This window comes from Sceloporus undulatus, chromosome 2 (genome assembly GCF_019175285.1).
Source record: "Sceloporus undulatus isolate JIND9_A2432 ecotype Alabama chromosome 2, SceUnd_v1.1, whole genome shotgun sequence".
Taxonomy (NCBI): domain Eukaryota; kingdom Metazoa; phylum Chordata; class Lepidosauria; order Squamata; family Phrynosomatidae; genus Sceloporus; species Sceloporus undulatus.
The window spans coordinates 149395907-149414513 of record NC_056523.1 but is presented as its reverse complement, the minus strand read 5'-3'; the positions used below and the strand labels follow the sequence as shown (position 1 = coordinate 149414513).

At 43.3% G+C, this 18607-nt stretch overlaps 1 protein-coding gene across 2 annotated transcripts in view; it reads left to right on the top strand.

Moving 5' to 3' along the window:
- The window catches only part of TTYH2 (tweety family member 2), a 96027-nt gene that overhangs the window by 49068 nt on the left and 28352 nt on the right, over window positions 1-18607 (top strand). For both annotated transcript variants that reach the window (XM_042451080.1, XM_042451079.1), the window contains exons 3-8: window positions 683-794; window positions 4202-4422; window positions 12066-12161; window positions 13739-13811; window positions 15743-15812; window positions 17933-17988. In XM_042451080.1, the coding sequence (XP_042307014.1) occupies window positions 683-794; window positions 4202-4422; window positions 12066-12161; window positions 13739-13811; window positions 15743-15812; window positions 17933-17988 (628 nt within the window). The remainder of the gene's footprint in view (window positions 1-682; window positions 795-4201; window positions 4423-12065; window positions 12162-13738; window positions 13812-15742; window positions 15813-17932; window positions 17989-18607) is intronic.

The window sequence follows — 18607 nt, the reverse complement described above, 5'->3', positions numbered from 1 at the left end:
CTTAAGATTTTGAAATGTTACACTTGGATGGAAAAGAGGGTTGAGATGAAGGGGAAGGTTTACTGTTGAAAAACAATGGCCCAGTACAGATGGGCCCTTTGCGGCGTGCCCATGACATGCTAGGGTTGCTCGGGGGTGGGTTGTGCACATGCTCTGCAACCCTAGCACGTCATGGGCACGCCGCAACTGCGCGGCCTCATCCAGATGGTGCGTGCAGCGATGACGTGCTAGCAGTGCAGCATCCAAGTGGGGCTGTGCCGCTGGCACGTCATCACACAGTTGCTGCACACTCTTTTCTTGCTGTGCAGCAGCGCCGCACCATTTGGTTGCTATGGCGCTGCTGCAGAGCAAGGAGAGGCGCCTCCCCGCCACCTTTTTTTGACACTCTGTACCGCGCCAATATTATTCCTTTGTCCTTTAGAGGCTTCCAGGTATGGAAGACATGCACCTTTCCCCCAGAGGCCATTGGGGCATCTACCTGCTTCTCATGCATCCCACCCATTTTATAGTTCTGGGAGTGCTTTGATGGAGATTTCAATTTTTCATTTCAACAGCTTGAATATCCTGCTATGTGTCAGAGTGAACATTGATGGTAAGACATCTTGCTATAAATAAAACAGATCTGGCTGTTTCCTTTTCTAACCCGTGTTTTTCTGCTTTCTTTCCGCTTGCCTCCCCCAAGTGCTGCTGTTGGCATTGGCTTCTATGGCAACAGTGAAACCAATGATGGGGTTTATCAGCTGATCTACGCCCTTGATAATGCTAATCACACACTCTCAGGGATTGATTCGCTGGTAAGACATCCGATTTATTGAATTCCTATAATTTTGATCTTCCTGTAATACTGGCATTCTGGTTCAGCCAGGATTTTTGTTGTATTTTTTTTTAAATAGAAAATAGCTGTCTGAGAATTTGAAAATGTATTGAAAAATCATCCATTGAAATGTCTCTTCCTAGATGAAAGTGAAAACAAGGCATTTGTTGCCAAAGCCCTTTGCGTATCTGTTTCCTCTGGACAGAAAGTGCTCATTAATCCTGCTTTGATTGGCTTTGGGCACTTGTGCATTTTCGTGTGTGTGTGTGTGTGTGTGTGTATGTGTGTAACCTCACATCACCTGTCGACTTATGATGACCCCGTGAATTTCTTAGGGTTTTCTTAGGCAAGAAATCCTCAGAGATGGTTTTGCCAGTTACTTCTTCTGAAATATAGTCTGCAGCACCTGGTATTTGTTGAAGGTCTCTCACCCAAGTGCTAACCAGAGCTGTCCTGTTTAGCATCCACAGATAGGATCTGGTGCCTTTACAGGTGTTTAGATGCTGTGCATTTTCTAATGGGAAATTCAAATCAATTTTGTTCCAAGGAGAACAGACACAAGAAGAAATGGAAGGTGAGAAGTCTTGATGCATCCTTCTTCAATAGTATTAGGTACAAAGCTGTTCTTAGTGCTTCCTAGTCACAGTTGCAGCACCTCCTTGCTTTGCTGCAATCTAGGAGTGAAGGGAAGTAGGGCTCAAGGTGAGGGTAAGCCCTTCATCAAGGTAGAATGATGATTCCTTCTCTATGAAGAAATAGTCCTAAGGCCCCTAGCCTATGTCTGATCCTCTGCCTCAACTGCTATTATAGTCAGGCCAACTACACCCAGTTGAGAGATGCACAATGGCTGCCCTGTAGCATTGTGCCATAGCCACCTATTTTCAAGCAAGGATATGAGTGTCTGATGTCCTAGATGCTGTCAGACTGCACCTTCAGTTATCCCTAAGTAGCATAGCCAGTGATGAGTCATGATGGGAGTTGCAGTCCAACAACATCTGGAGGACCACATATTGCCTATCACTACTCTAGGACACTTCCCCCTTTCCTTAGACTCCCCTCCCCCACTTTCATTGCAATACTGTATTGCAACATTGGGTGTATATACTGGTGCAAGGAATTGGGTTCAAATGGATCCACTTATTTTAAGGCGTATCTCTTTCCTTAAGCTTCTGTAATCTGCCTTTCTGACTGTCTGAGTCTTGAAGAGACAGCTGCTTTCCTCTGCAGATTACTGGGATCATGTAGTGTCTGCTGGTCAGAGGACATGCTGGCAATTTCCCCCTTTTTGCAGGGCATGCTGGCTGCAAAAATGGAAAAACAAGGGGGTGGGGAATCTAAGCTTATAATTGGAAACTCTTACTCTTGCTAGTGTTAGAAAATGGAATTTTATAGCACTGAAAAATGCCTTTGTTCACTTCATTGTCACAGTTATCAATATTATTTTACTTTGCCACTGGAAGGCGTTTGGGACATAGAGAAAAATTATGGCCTGACAAAACCTGTGAGAACCCAGTGTATGGAGAACCAGCAACTGGGAAAGACCAGGATTGAAAGTATCAGGTCTGTGGGATGAAAGTTATGGTCACAGCCAAGACTGGGATAGATGATGGTACAAGAGCACTTTTTCTCATCTCACTTTAACTGTGGCCTGCATTTGCTAATTTAGGGGCTGAATCGAATGGCATTATACGCTGGTCTCAGGGCAGAGTGGGGGTGTTGTGTCTGCATGACGCATGCCCCGATGCTGCCCTAACGCCGGCATCACGTCATGCTCCTTACCCCATGGCAGGCAGCGCCACAGCACTCCTTTGGTGCAGCATCCAGAAGACATACGCCAAAAGGAGAGCTGCAAGGTGCCGTGGTGGCAGCAAAGGCGCCCTTTTTCCAGCTCCAAAAGGAGCGGCATTTTGCTGTTCTTTTTAGGGCTGGAAAAATACCAGATCAGGGCCACCACACGTAGTTGCTGCAGCCCCAGTCTGGCGAGGAAAGGGGTGACGGCAGGCCACTCCAAAGGGGCAGTGTATTTAGCCCTTTAGACAATCTTTTCAAAGAGATTGCTGAACCCCAAGCAGTTTTCCTTTCCCCCTCCTGCTGATAACATAAATCAAGAACATTCTGGATGGCACCATGCCCAGGAGGTGCATTAGCACAGGGGCTCTCTTGATTCCGTGTTTCCTGTGACTTCCTGAGGACTTTTAAGGGAAAAGTCACATCTGAAAAGCCATGGTAGTGTTTGAGGTCTCGATTGGAAGCTCCCAAAACATTTTTTCTGTCTTACGCAAAGAACAAGAGGAAACAAATGGTAATTTAGATGGTAATGACTGAGAGGTGAGGGACGTTCTAGTACAGTATGTGAACTACACATTGGCTGAAGAGCTGGTTTTATGTATTGGGAAGGAATACCTTTTTGTGTGTGGCTGCCCAAGATCCTTTGAGTTGGAAAAGCTACTGAAAGCACCTTTAAGCATTCTTTTTATTCACCTTATGAGGGGGTTAGGGGATGTCATTTAAATTATACAACCAGTGACTTCAGCCTCTTCTTGCACTGTATAAGTTTTCACAGACTCCAGTATACTTCATTTGTTACATGACATATTACTGATTTATAGATATATACAAACATATACACATGGTTGCATTATGGCCAGATAAAATTGTAAACAGTTAAGTCAGAGGAAAATGAAATGTAAAGAACTATGTGTGTATGTGCTTGTAAGAGCCTAAATATCCCGAAGGCACCAGATGTTATCTGATCTTGGAAGCTAGGCAGATCAATCCTGGTTAATATTTGGATGGCAGACTGCCAGTATTCAAATGCCCAGTGATGATGGCTATACTTTAGAGGAAGGATCTGGCAAAACCATTTCTGAGTAATCCTTGCCTGAGAAAACCCTGTGAAATTAATGAGATTACCATAAATTAACAGGTGACTTGAAGGCAAACATACACACACATGTGCCAGTAACTCCATGTGGCCTGTCTTGCATCTCTTGACATAGACTGAGCTCAACAAAAGTTTGTATCATGCTAAATTTGTTAGTCTTCAAGGTGAGCAATATGCTTTGTTGTTTCTCCTGCAATAGATGAACATGGCTGCCGCCCAGAAAGCATTTATGATAACCCTAGCATGCCTTTGTTGTTGTCTCTATAAAAGTGAGGTGACTGTAACTATTCTGGCTTAATTCTAGAATACAATATTTATTTAAAAAGGTTTAGTCAAAGTCCTGAACCTTAGTGTGTTTGGTGGTAAAGGAAATTGTTTGCTTGTCCAAAAGCTAAGGGGAAGTCAAATTGACTTTTGGCCTTCTCTTTTGCTCATAAAAAATATAAGGCATTCACAGATACAACCTGTTGGTTCTCATAGGTGTTGTTACTGTCTTTTGCCAGGTCTCAGGCACCACCACGAAGATGAAAATAGCTCTGGAACAGCACCTGGCCCGGCTGAATGAAATCTTTGCCACCCGAGGCGATTATGTGCAAACGCTCAAGTTCCTGCAGCAGATGGCAGACAATATTGTGCTACAGCTATCAGGGCTCCCCACCTGGGGTGATGTCACTGTAGACCTGTCCCAGGTTGCCAGTGAGGTCAGCTATGTGGAGTATTATAGGTGAGAGTAGATGGCACAGTGGGACAGATTCATGGCCTCTCATATGAGCCTTCAGACAATTGATTTGAAACTTTGTGTGTCCTTTTGAAAGCAGAGTGTGTACTCAACCAAGAATGTCTTAAAGGTACAGAAATGGGCTAGTGAGACTATTAGGAAGACCTGTAAATTGGTAGTAGAGCATATATTTTACATGTGCAAAATCCCATGTTTCATCAAAGTAGGTCTGGGATTATGGAGTATTATTCCTATTCCTTGTTGGAACATTCCTTATAATGGGTAACAGATTTATGTCTGAGTGATGGGGAATACAGCACAGTTCTGACATGTCTCCTTTTCTGTGAGCCCTCCAGTATTTATCTAGGCGTGAAGGGCAAGCTGATTGGGTGGGGTAGGGTGGGAGTTGCTTTCAGCGAGGAGCCATGGCCTTGTTAATCTCTTCTTCCCAGTCCAATTCAGGGCACCTCCTTCCTGCAGAGCCTCTCCCAGGGTTTTGTCAAAGCTGAAGTAAATGTGTTTGTACATGTATTTTCAGTGTTCAGAGACACTCTTTAAAAAGAAAGTGCTTTAGAATAGGTCTTCCTATCAGCACCCCTGCCCTCCATCACAGTCACAGGAAGTACTTGAATTCTGCTCATGAAAATGAGCTGGCATTTTGAATAGCAGATGGTACCTTCTGTATGTACTGGACAACCATGCCAGTAAACAGCTTTGAATAGGAGAGTCTGTGGCACTTTGTGGTGGTGGTGGGAACCTCTGCTGCATTTAAATATAAGAGCAGGTGGTCTAAACCAGTATTTATTATTATTATTATTATTATTATTATTATTATTATTATTATTATTATTAAAAACCAAACACAACTCTTAAATGTAAGGATAAGTTGGGGATGGGGGAGATGGCACCTTGCAAGCCTTGTATCCCTTCTGCAAGGGAGTACTTGGTGGAACTTGACATATTTTTGTGGTGGTTGTATGGGTTTTTCAGGCCAGTAAAGGGGGGTACAAGCAGTTAAGGGGCTGCCCAATCAAGGGTCATTGGTTACAGCTTGAATAACTGCATGTTGAATGAAATGGAAACTGTCAATACAGACAGTACTCCACAGCCCCATTGGCTTAGCAGCCTTTTAGAATGTGCTGAACAAGACTTGATTAGTCTTCTGACTTGGCCAAAAGAACGAAAAGAGACATGGCTTAACAAGGGAGAAAGATGTTCCTTTGGAAGCTGGGGAGAGTTTCCTATATTTATAAAAGAGTGAATAGGTGAGTGATGAGAACCTACCTTCTGTGTTATTAGATTTCTTAAAACAGCCATCTGTCTATTCCTGGGGCTACATATGCCTTTCTAGCATATCTCTTGTGTGCTGAAGGTAGTCTAAACACAAGGAGAAATTTTAGCTTGTACAGATGCCTTCTGTCCATTTGTGTCCAGAAATCAACACAGAGCTGGCTTGTGTTTGGGCATCTAGAATGACTTGTTTTCCATTCACACCAAGCAGCCATCTGTTATGAGCCTTTCTTGGAAAAAAAAATGTTCAACTGAAAATTGCTGAGCCCATAAGATGAAGAATCCAAACTACTCTTGAATTCTTGTTGCTAGTTTACACAAGTAGGAATCCTAGATAGCTGCTTTTAATAATCCTTTGTTGTTGTGTGCCTTCAAGTCATTTCTGACTTACAGTGACCCTAAACCAAACCAATATGGTGTTTTCTTGCCAAGATTAGTTCAGAGAAGGTTTGCCTTTGCCTTCCTCTAAGACTGAAAGTGTGTGACTCGACCAAGGTCATCCAGTGGGTTTCCAGGCTGAGGGTGGATTCTGTATTAGCCATTAGAAATTTTTATTACCCATTTGCTTTCAAGTTAATGCAGTAATGGCAGTCTTTCTTATTTTAAATGTTTGAAGAATGCATACAGGAATTGGGTAATTCTGGTCCCAGTAAACTCTGCACATACCTCCCTGGCAAATATTGCCTGAAGAGTGTGTTACCCACAAAGATACACGTGCCTCTACACTAGTAGCAGTTTATCTTTAATAAGTTGGGGAAATTTGGCTTGGTTTTGTGAGAGTGGGGCAACACCAGGATCAAAGCACCAACTATACTGGAACTAGCTAATGAAGACTCCAGGCATGAAAGTAGTCTAGGATTGGATTGAGTGGTAATGTCTACCTGTCCTGAGGAATGGTCCATGGAAAGCAGGACTCAACCCGAGAGTCTAGGAGCAATGGGAGACGTTCAGAAAGAGAGTCTGAGGGAAACAGCTACCATGGGTTGAATTTAGCAAAGAAGCTAGGTTTTCCTGAGCATATTTATATATTTAAAACAGCCTCTGAAGTGGTGGCTTGTTTTGATATCCAAAAGGATGAAAAGGGCTTATTTGACTGATAGTGGCTTCATTGATTTCACAACACCTCTGGAATACCCCAAAAACAAGCAGACAGGAAGGGTTTTTAGGAATACATTAGGGGATGAAAGGGTATTTCAATCTTGTTTGGTCTAGTTGCCAGAATTCATCTTTTGATATTCGATTTCTGTAAGAAATTCAGAGCATGGGCTGGGTCCATCCTTTCTCTCAAGCCACTTTCCCTTTGTTGTAGCCTTCCACATGTGTGGGGTTTAAGTGTTGTATTCACACATTTCCAGTGCTTCAGAAGTCATTGCAGCCTCTGCACCCCATGCTGTCCTTCCAGCAATTTGATATCAAAATATAGCTGGATTGTGAGGATATGAGAGCATGTGTAAGACTGTGTTGCTAGCATTTGACCCTACCACATAAAAGATGATAAATGAAAGCAGAAACCAAGTAACATGAGTAAGGCGCTCTCTAGATTCTCAGGCAGACAGCAACACTTTCTCCTCACCTGCTCTCTGCTCCTTGTTAACTGGAGATGCCAATATCAAACACAAAACATGCCACTACCAACAAGCTATTAGCCTCTTCTCATAACTGTACAGCCTGTGAGTGTCTCAGTCAGTCTGATTAATGTATCTGGCTCTATAACATTCATACACTCCCTTCAATGTACACTGTTTCACCATGGAGGATGGGGTGGAGTTGGAGGAGGAAGACTGAATAACTTGGTCTTCCACTATGTATATTGTGTGGCCCTTTTTTCTAAGCATTGAGGAATCTGCCAGTAGTAAACTGCAAGTGTAAAAAGAATGCATTGGTGGAGGCCAGAAATAAGACCAGAGCACCTCTTCCTGCGGGTGATCTTGTTATCTCCTTTCTAAATTTAGCCAAACAAACAAACAAAAAACAAACAGCAGTGAGGATGGGGTGGACCACTTGTACTCAGCTCTTGGCCATAACAAAGGAATGTTAATTGGGGCCTCTCTGACTCCAGGCAGTGATGGAAACAGGAAGAAACCACTGATCTTTTCCTCATCCTCTCCTCTGTAGTGTTAATGAAGCAGAAAGCCACTGGCTGTGATGAAAGCAGCAGTATCTGCAGGGTGGGAGGTGGGATCCAAAGCCTCTCTTTTGCCAGTGAACCCAGGGAGAGAAGAAGAAATATCCTAGAAGAGGAGGGGTAGCAGCAGAGGTTAATGATGCTACCAAACAGTGTCTCTCATGTGCAGCTGTACACACACAGCTCAGTGCAAGTTGCAGTCTATCCCTGGATATATGCCTTCAGAGGAAAGAACACCATGAATGAAGAACCCAGATAAATCAACTGGATCTAGCTAGTTGTACTTTTCAAAGCCATATGTGTATATTTTGTTTACAGTGATTGGGTGATATTCCCCATCAGGGAACAGAGTTAATTTATTTGGTGTATATGGTCCTCTCTGGAAACAGGTGGGATTCTGCTGGGCAGGGGACTAAAGCCATATTGGTTGAGTGTTTTAGCCCAACCTTCCTTCCCTCCTCAGTTTCTGAGTCTTCCTGCCCAGGTATGCATTCAAGCATAGGTTTGCAGACATGTGGACTAGAAAATGCTAAGTTTCTCTAAGTTCCTGTGTTCTGCAAAGCTGATAGAGGTGAGAAAAAGAAAGTATAGCTAGAATAATATAGAAAATTTATCTGAAATGACTTTGTTTGATTTGTCTCATAAGGCTTGTTGCTTTCACATCCTTCTAGTGCCCTCCTTTCCTACCCTACCCTACAGTCTCTCCTAACAAAGTATCTTCAAGCTGTTTTTGTCTATTTACTCCCATCATGCTGAATTACATGCTTGCTGGGACTGATGAGAGTGGCAGTACAAAATGTCTGGAAGGCACCAGATTTGCAAAGGCTGGCCACTGCTTGAGAGATGTGCTGGGCTAGGTCCTTGGGCTGATCTAGTAGAGGTACTGTTCCAGTGCTTTATGGGGTCGTTCCCACTGGGAAAAGCCTCGAATCCTGATTTGATGTATGTGCTCCTACTTTATACTGGAAGTTGATCCCCATCCTCATTGGATCGATTCCAGTGGAAAAACATGGGGCAAATGCCAAAAGCCTAGGGTATTTTGGTAGCCAGTTTTTGGTGGTTCTTTTGGCAAAAATAGATTCTAACGCAATTCCTAACAGTGGGAACGCCAGATCAGAATTGATTTTTTAAAAGGGGAGGGACAAATAGCAGGGGGGTGTCGTCCATCTCCAGACATGTCACACACACACCCAGTACCACTTTTTGGGGTCTTTTTTTTTAATAAAATAAAACTAAGCGCAAAAGCGATAGATTGACAAAGCAACTACTTGTAGAAACAAGTAGCTGCTAAGCCATTCTAGCAATTTTGTGATTAGTTTTTTTTTAAAAAACAGTCTCCCCCCATCTTCTTCCCCCTCTCCTCTGCTCCATTCCCTGGTGTCCGTGCTCCCTCTGCCCTGCCCTGCCTTGCCTCCATCCATCTCCTCCTCCTCCTCTCTGTTAGGTGGTGATTCAGGTGGGGGAGGGACTGGGAGAGCCAGTGGCAGATGCCATCTCTGCCTTCTAGGGCACCTCCTTCTCTGAGCCATCCATGTCCCTTGGGCAAGTCACACTTTCTCAGCCTCAGACCCAGCAGGGGAAGGAGCCAAGGCAAGCGCGGAAGGGGCCATGGGTGGGTCGGGGGGAGGGAGCGCTGAGGCCAGAGGAGAGGCCAAGGCCAGGTCGGGGAACAGATGGAGACAAAGGTCCGTGCCAAAAAAAACAGTGATTCCAAAAGGTCCCCATTCATATGTGGACGAGGGACCTTTTGGAATCAATTTGGCATAGTGGAGCAAAGCCAGATCGGGATTCACATCTTTCAGTAAGTGGGAATGAGGCCTTAGATGATTAATTTAATCCTAGAGTTCCACTAAAATAGCAGTAGAGAAGATTTAGTCCAAGCAACTTTAATTTAGATCCTAGACTTTTCCAATAGTTCACCCTCCAAAAATAATAAGTTGATTAAAATTTCAGGTGATATTTTCAGCAGAAAAAATATATATGAGAAAACACCTTCTACATACCCTCAGCATGAAAATACTGGTCTACCTGACCCCCAAAAATGCAAACAAGAAGCCATTTCCATTTTCAGACAAAAATTGGCTGAATACTGGGTGGTATGGCTCAGTATAGGAGCTAGTGTGGTGTAGTGGTTTGAACATTGGACTACAGCTCTGGAGACCAGGGTTAGAATCCCTGCTCAGCCATGGAAACCCCCATGTAACCATGGGCAAATTGCATTCTCTCAGCCTCAGAGGAAGGCAAAGGCAGACCTCCTCTGAACACGTTTTGCCAAGAAAACCCTGTGATCGGGTCACCTTAAGATTACTACAAACCAGAAATGACTTGAAGGCTCACAGCAACAGTAGTTCAGTAATGGAGTAAAAATTGGTCCCTGCTTCTGTTGCAGTTGCCCACACTCTTTCTCCTCTTGAGACCATGGAACAGTATTCAAAGGTTTCAACCTAAGAAAAGGAATCTTGATAGACAAGAGTGCAGACACTATTATTCAGAATCTGTGGTCATGCAATACCTTTATCATGATAAGCTCAAATAAAGGCTCAAAACAGAGGACATGCTTTGGAGTTTTCCAGAAGCCTTCATAAGGCTGCAAATCAGACAAGGATGTTGGCACCTTATTTTAAATAATTTCCAAGGACAACTTCACATGTGACTTTTAGACATAGCAAAGACAATGTTTTTCTTGTGACCTAAAAGTAATGTCGTAGTTTTCTGGTGTACAATTGGCTTGTCTTCAAGCTAAACATGTACATGCTTCAATGAGCATCTATATAACATCGATGTATATACATATAAAGAAGCATTACAGTAAGAATTTATGAAAGATTACTTCATGAAGAAAAGTACCACTAACTTGTGTAATTGCCACCTCCTCTAGTGGCATGCCAGAAAAATGTGCTGGTGCTAAAAATATCAGTTATGTTTTCACCTACAAAATGGACATGATTTTTTGCTTGGGAGTAAGCCCCACTGTGTTCAGTAAAACTTAATTCCAGACAGAGCTTGGAATGTTAGTTAGGAATGGGGAAACTAACTTGTTGTTTTAAAAGTTAGGAGAAGTGGGATTTGACTTTTTAAATTAATTATATTCAATTAATTAGGTGCACGTTTTAAAAAGAATCCATAGGATATGTTGGTTGTCATCATTGCTCTCAGTGTTACATTGAGTTATTGGTGTGTGTGTAGTTTCTAATAGCCCTCCCCAGCTGGAGGCTTTCCAGGTGCATTGGAGTGCACATCTACAAAGGTCATGGGGTATCAAACATCTGGAAAATGCTGGGCTGGCAAAGACCATCCTTAGAATCATAGAGTTGGAATAGACAAGAGCCATCCAGTCCAACCCCCTGCCATGCAGGAATGCTCTTGACAGATGGCCATCCAGCCTCTTTTTAAAAATCTCCAAAGAACAGCATGTTCTGAATTATGGAATCTAACAGCTGTCCAGTTAAGTTTTTGATACTGATGGGCATATCCCTTCTCTCCATCCACATATACCATTCACTAATTGCTTATATCACTGCTTATTTGGACTAGAAAGGATAAATAATGGTGTTTTAGAAGACACTGTTCCACTGCAATATGGAAGCGCATCAATAAGTGACTACATAGATCCAGTGGTAAAGGAAGGGTAGAGAACTGATAATCTGAACTATATGGAGTGGCTATGAACAAACACACAATTATTTTCTTCAGTGTTACATAACTGGATCTCCTGCCTCCCTGCTTATTTAGAACCAGAAAACATGGTATTCAAATATAAGTAGCAGAGCACCTGTATTGTATGCAGCTGGCCCAAGTTTAATTCTTGCCATCTCCAATTTCTGATCAGACCAAGTCTTCTCTGACTATTGTTCTGAAGTGTGGCTTCAACCTTTTGAATTTTTTTAAATGTATGAAATTTAATACTGTTTTTACATCTATGCTTTTAGGTTTTTAAATTTTTATTGTAAAGTTTTTATATTTGTGAGCTGCCTCGGATTCCTTTCTGGGAGAAAGGCAGCATAAAAATGAAATAAATGGCCTTGAATAATTTTTCCCCTTTTTAGTTCCTAGATTTAGCTGTGCTTCCTAAATTTCAGTCTTTTTCATAATGCTGCAGTGGTGCTGGTGCTAATTCAGTGGTTTTGAGGGACTGCAGTCTCTGAAACTCCATATTGGTAGCCTTGCTAGGTTATTTCCCTGTCTGTTGCTTGAATTTCTGCAGGCTTCTCTTACCAGTCTTCTCTCTGTACAGATGGCTTTCCTACCTCTTGCTGTTCATCCTCAACCTGGTGATCTGCCTTATTGCCTGTCTGGGCCTAGCTAAGCACTCCAAATGTCTGCTTATTATGTAAGTAAACACTGCATGGGGATGGAGGGGAAAGATGATGTTCAATACACATGCACTCATGTGCTGCCAGACAATCTCCGGAGGCTAATAGGGTGCCACTCCACAACCCAAAACATGAGGTGGCAAAGTCTTGTGCCTGGGAACTTGCTTTATTCCTGTTTTGCTACACCAGAGGATAGGATTCTTATCAAGAAACCCTTGCAATGGTTGTGGTCAGTATGGTACTGGTAGGACATTTTCTCTTTCCTAAGACGACTCAGAACATGCAGAGGCCCAGGAAGTGAGGCTCATCTCAACATTGATGTGGCCACAGATTGTTTCCCCTTGATGAAAATAATAATAATAATAATAGGTTTTATTTATATACCGCCCAATCACTGGGAATCCAAGCGGTTTACAATAGAGGGGATAAGAGACAGTTCCCTGCCCACAGGCTTACAATCTAAAAGACACGACACAAAAGGAGAAGGGAATGGTGAGGGGGGGAGGGAATCAGGTCCAGCATTCTTCTCTCCCTCTGAGGCCTGGACCAAGGCAGATGGACCGGAGGGAGGGCTCTTCTTCTTCAGGCTAGCCCCTGATGGAACTGGGCCAGCCAATTCTCTCCCTCAGAGGCCGAAAGATGACAGTTAGGGAGGGAGGAGCCTCCTTCTTCAGGCTAGCCCCTGATGGTACTGAGCCAGCCTTCTCTCTCCCTCAGAGGCCGAACGATGACAGTTAGGGAGGGAGGAGCCTCTTTCTTCAGGCCAGCCCCTGATGGTACTGGGCCAGCCTTCTCTCTCCCTCAGAGGCCAACGATGACAGTTAGGGAGGGAGGAGCCTCTGTCTTCAGGCCAGCCCCTGATGGTACTGGGCCAGCCTTAATTAATTAAAAGCCCTTAATTAATGGGATCTTGGTCAAGGGTGAAAAGGGCACTAGGAAGTTTCCCAGATTCATGTTATGGAGCACTCCCCAGACTCCCTTTTATCTGTGGCATGGGATAGTGGGCAGTTTCCCTCCTCCTCTTAGCCAAGAGAGACTACCTAATAAAACTAAAAGGAGAACGATAGATTAAGATAGAGAGTTGGAATTATTGTTTGCCAAGGAGGACTGCTTGCTTTTTTGTCACAAGATTTTGTGTGCACAAATGTTATGTTGTGTCAGCTGTTCTGTCATCATATTTTCCAGTGTAGGGGTGCTCTGAACCAAGAATATGCCAAGAAGGTATGATCTTGAAGTTATGATCTTGGTAGGGCCCAGCTTATTTTGTATGTCCTGATAAGCATATGCAACCCATTTAATTGTACTCTGAACCAGGCAGCAGAGTTCAGTTCTGATTTCATCTGTGGACTCACTGTGAATGTTTCCCAGTGGTAACCCTTCTCCTCTCTGTCTTACCTCTTTGCATCTATGAAATGGGTGTAACAGCAGCCTGCTTTGTAGGGTTGTTAAAAGGAGGGAAGCAAGGGCCAGTAAGTACTGTAAAACTGCCTTTGAAGCCTATTGGCGTGCTTTGTACCTCTGTGGTGCTGGGGTTCTGTGTTCCCAGTCTCAGCGCCTTCACTTCTGTCCTCCTATTGTTTGGTTTTGTCTACAGGATCCTGTGCTGTGGGCTTTTCACACTCATTCTCAGCTGGGCTTCTTTTGCAGTGGATGTTTCAGCAGCAGTGGTAAGCACAATGTTTGAGCCACTTGCTTTCTCTCTTTCCCTTATGGTGAAGCTGAGGTATCATTAATTGCATAAACTCTAGCTTTGAGGGTTAGCAATGTAGTGTCCACCAGAATTTTTTGGATTACAGCTCCCATGCTTCCCTGGTAGTGGCCTTTTTGATTGGGGTTTATGGCATTTCTAGTCCAGAACATCTGGAGAGCAGAGGTTGCCCCTCCCCTGCTACTGCTGCTCTTGCTACTTGGTGATAGTTGATGTGCATCTTTTGTGCTCCCTTTCTGACTAATCCTGTATATCCCACTAGCAATGGAGACCATTCTGACCTCTTTTATAAATGCAGATACAAACATTGTGTTGATTTGGGGATGCTGCAAAGACAGAGGAAAGATTTTGGTTCCCTTGCTATCCCTGCTGCAGTTGGTGTATTGAGGAATCTTCGTACTCTGAGTTTCTTATTCTTTTATTGCTGATGTTCTTTTCAGGCATTTGCCTGAATATATGAATGCTAGGGTGGGTTTAGGAGATAGTGCTGTACAGGGCAGCCTCACTGCCACATCCCTGACCTTAGTGAGATGAGAAGTGGTGTTTTACTCTTCTTCATTTTTACACTAGGACGATCCCTGTGGCTTGAGATCCTTAGAAAGAATGGCTTCTGATCAATGCTAAGTATTCTACTCACCTTCAAATGAACAAGAGTAGAGCAGTAGTTCAGATCCCTTTGCTCAACAGATAAGAGTTGGGGGGACTGAGGCAGGAAGAAAAGGTGGGCACAGGGAGAGGGGACAAGGCCATCCCTCTGCTTTCTGGATAGGAAATGAGTAATATATAGGCCTCATACATCTATCAAGCACCCCTCTCCAGGCCCCAGAGACCTCCTAGAGCACCCTTCATTGCTGAAAAAAAAGTTTCTTTCCTTCCAGCCTAAAAATTGACAGTTGTGCGCCCCCTCCCCCCCAGAAGAATGCAAAAGAGTGTAATTGTTCATTTTAATACATTCCATAGCTTCTGTTAACTTGCCATTTTGAAGAAACGGGCAGTGCAGGCTGTTAAGATCCAGGGGAAACCCTCCACTGTTGCCCATCCCTGCTCTACACTGAGTAGGAAGTTGGACTCAATGGCCTATGGACCCCTTCCAGCTCTAGGATTCTATCCACTTACAACCTTCATGTGTTCAGATAGATGCCTGATCAGCGCTTAGCATATTCTGAGGTTCCTTCTACCACCATGATTATGAGTCCAAAAGGCCCACTTATAAAAGATGTGAAAAGTAATTCTGAGTTTCCTTTGTGGGGTTGTCTTTACTGCTCAGCCCCAGACAACAATTTTGGCATAAGGAGACACCATGTTGCCTATCCCAGTCAGCCCTGTAGGATGTGCCAGCCCACTTCAACAAGTTTTAGTCATAAGCAGCCCTAGCACACAACTGCAGTTAGAACTGGGGACTGGGCAGAGGCCACCGCTAACAGTCCCCCCCCCCCCGCTGTTTACAAACTAGTCTGTTCAATTTTTCTTTTTAGCTGGATGTTTCAAAGAGATAGAGTTAAACGGGAAGTATTTCACTGTTTGTTTAGCCTCCTTATTGCCCTGCGTTCAATTCCTACTGCAAATGGATGATTTTTGTAGCTTTTACGTAAGGTGTTAAAAGTGCCTTTTGTACACACTCACCCATGTAAAAAATGGTTGAGGACAGAAAATGGAAGAATATTATTTAAATTAATTTAACCTTTTATATTAAGTCTTCTGAACATAAAATTGAATGCATGGTCTATCAGTGTAGATTTCACATTCACGTGACAAATGCCCCCCCCCCCCCCGCCAACCTGGGTGACGACCATGCAGGGACCAATGTTTAAGGCTTACTTAGGTTAGTGACCTCCTCAGTACATCTGGGAATTGCAATGGCTCCCTTTTAAAAAAATTTCATTCTCATAGGGTACCAGTGACTTCTGTGTGGCTCCTGATAAGTTCATTGTGAACATGACGAAAGATGACCTCAGTACAGGTAAGGAAACTGGTGTTCATGTTAGTTGAGATGTCATACAGGCAAGTCTTGCCTGTACTGACGATTAGCTGATGAGACCTAAAACTGATTGAAGTTTATAGGGCTCAGCCCTAGCCCTGCACTAATGGGCTTCACACTCCCCTGGGGAATCTGCAGTGCAGCCTTCCCGAATCTGATGCCCTCTAGATGTTTGGGTGTCCAAGTCCCTTCAACTCTTTCATGCATAGCAAGTGGTCAGAGATATTGGGAGTGGTAGTCCCAAACATCTGGAGAACATTAGGTTTGGGGAAAATGTCACAGTATACAGTGGGCCCTCTCCTTACGCGGGGGATCCGTTACGGATCCCCCTGCGTAAGAGAAAATCTGCCTATGCTCGAGCCCCATAGAAAATAATGGGGTGCGTGCATGTGGCAGTGCGGTGTGTGTGTGTTGCAGGCGCACGTGCCATTATTGTTCTCCCAAGCGGCTTCTGCGTAAGCTGGAAGCCGCGTAAAATGCATCCGTGCATGGCGCAGGGCACTGTATATAGCTCAAGCAGTAAGCTATTAACTTGGATTGGGGGTGAGTATGTATATCCTTGTAGTGAGCGTCCAAGGTCTTTGCTTTGCTTGTATCACATTTGAATTTGGATTAAAGAATATTCAGCTTAGTTAAGAAGGATGTTTTGTTAGCCCTCCTCCCCAGTTAATCCCTGCCCCTTGTTGTCATAGCAAGCTCTCTCTCTCTCTCTCTCTCTCTCTTACTTACTTACACACACACGTGTTCTTTCTCTCTATCCATAGTTGATAACTATGGAAGTGAAGAGCACTTCTCAAAGCTGCGAGTAGCTTCTCAAATACTTACAGGTGCAGAAGCTGTTAATTGCTGTATATAGTGGACATGAAATGAGAATGCAGAGTTCACATCATGCTCAGTTGTGCATTAATAAGATTTGTGCTGTTGCTTGGGTGTAGCATAAATCTATGAGAGCATCCTTTCTACCAAAGCATAATACCTCAATCTTGTCATTAAGGATTAGGTATTCTGGACCAAACTCTCACGAAGAAAAACAAGTTATTTGCAAGTAGTAAATTATACAAATTGGACAGTTTTGCATATGCTCAAAGCTACGCTGAGCTTTGACAACAGATAAAAGCAGAGGTTTTGTTTCTGCGTTTTGTCAAGCTTCAAACATTCTGGTTGCAAGAATGAGAGTAATAAGTAAGAAGAGATGCAATGATGTACTATTACATAATAGGACAAGATACAGGACATGTTTTACCCCTAGCTGTTGGAAGCTTCACTGAAAATTCAATTCTGTTAGTGTTTGTTCAACATTCTTTGTTTTTGTGTCTCTTCTAGTCATTTCTGACTTACGGTGACCTTAAGGGGAACCTATCACAGGGTTTTCTTGGCAAGATTAGTTTAGAGGGGATTTGCCTTTGCCTTCCTCTGAGGCTGAGAAAATGTGACTTGCCAGTGGATTCCCATGGCTGAGCAGGTATTCAAACCCTGGTCTCCAGAGTCGGAGACCAACACTCAAACCACTACAACACACTGGTTTTGTGTCTCTTAATCTATGGACTTGGACAACACTCTCCAGTACCTTTCTTTTTAAAAGCAGTTATTACACATTGCAAGGAGGCAATTGTAGGAAAGAATCAGTGGATGAAGGATGGGTTAAGGGAAACTGTGGAGGGGAATTAACCCTTTCAATAGCCACCTAACCTCTGCAGCCAGTATAAACATTGACATTAAGGGGCAAGCATGTTGATAAGAACAATGTGTGCTTTTCACCATCTGTGAAAATTAAAATTCTTGTGAAGCCAATTTTTACTCCAAATTCTTGGTGACATGCCTAATGGAAAATGCATATTAGGCTTGCTTCCCCACTCTTTCTGGGCTTGACAGCAGCTTGATGTAACTCTTAGACCTTTCTTCCAGCATTTCCTCTTCCACAACCTGGTCAAAGTCAGCTCTGCAAAGGGAACACTTTGGTATTTGCCACCTCACCCACAGAAATGTGGTATTCAAATGTGACGAAAGCCATTTTGGATTAAGATTTTTTTAAAGTGATGTTGCATCAGTGCTTGTAGATGCCAAACACCTTGACTCTCTTCCTTGTGTGCTTTGCTTTGTAGAGATTGTGCAGTACTACCTGTATTGCACCCAAAGTCTCACCAATCCCTTCCAGCAGGTGAGTATTTGGCCAAGTCGGTGCAAACTAAGAATGAGAGCTCTCAACTGATATGTCTCCAGTCCACCTGTACTGGGATAAGGGAGCTCATAACTTCATGCTAGGAACTTGCTATTGGATTATATGCCCCATACAGACAGGCCAAAATAAAGCTGCTTTGGGTCACTTTGGAGGTATGCTGTTTAAATGTTGCATGCGTCCTAAGAGTCCGGAAGCTGCGCCAAAGCTGTGCTTCAGTCCTTAGGACTAGATCGTGGCTTTGGTGCGGCTTCAGGACTCTTAGGGCTCATGCAACATTTAAACAGCATACCTCCAAAGTGACCTGAAGCAGCTTTATTTTGTCCTGTCTGTATGGGGCCAAAGTTTCTGTTTCCAAGCTTGGAAACATTACCCCTAACAAGTTAATGTCAGATCAGTAAAGAAATATTAATTCATCAATTAATTTAGTTGATTAATGACCTAATTGTTAAATTTAAAACCATTTTGAAGTACTAAAAATACTTGCCAAACTACAAGTAACACGAATCATTAATTGCTAGAGAAAAACTGAGTATCATTAACATTTAACAGTTAAAATAATGATTTTATTTTATACTATTGAAAATATGTAATGAATGTT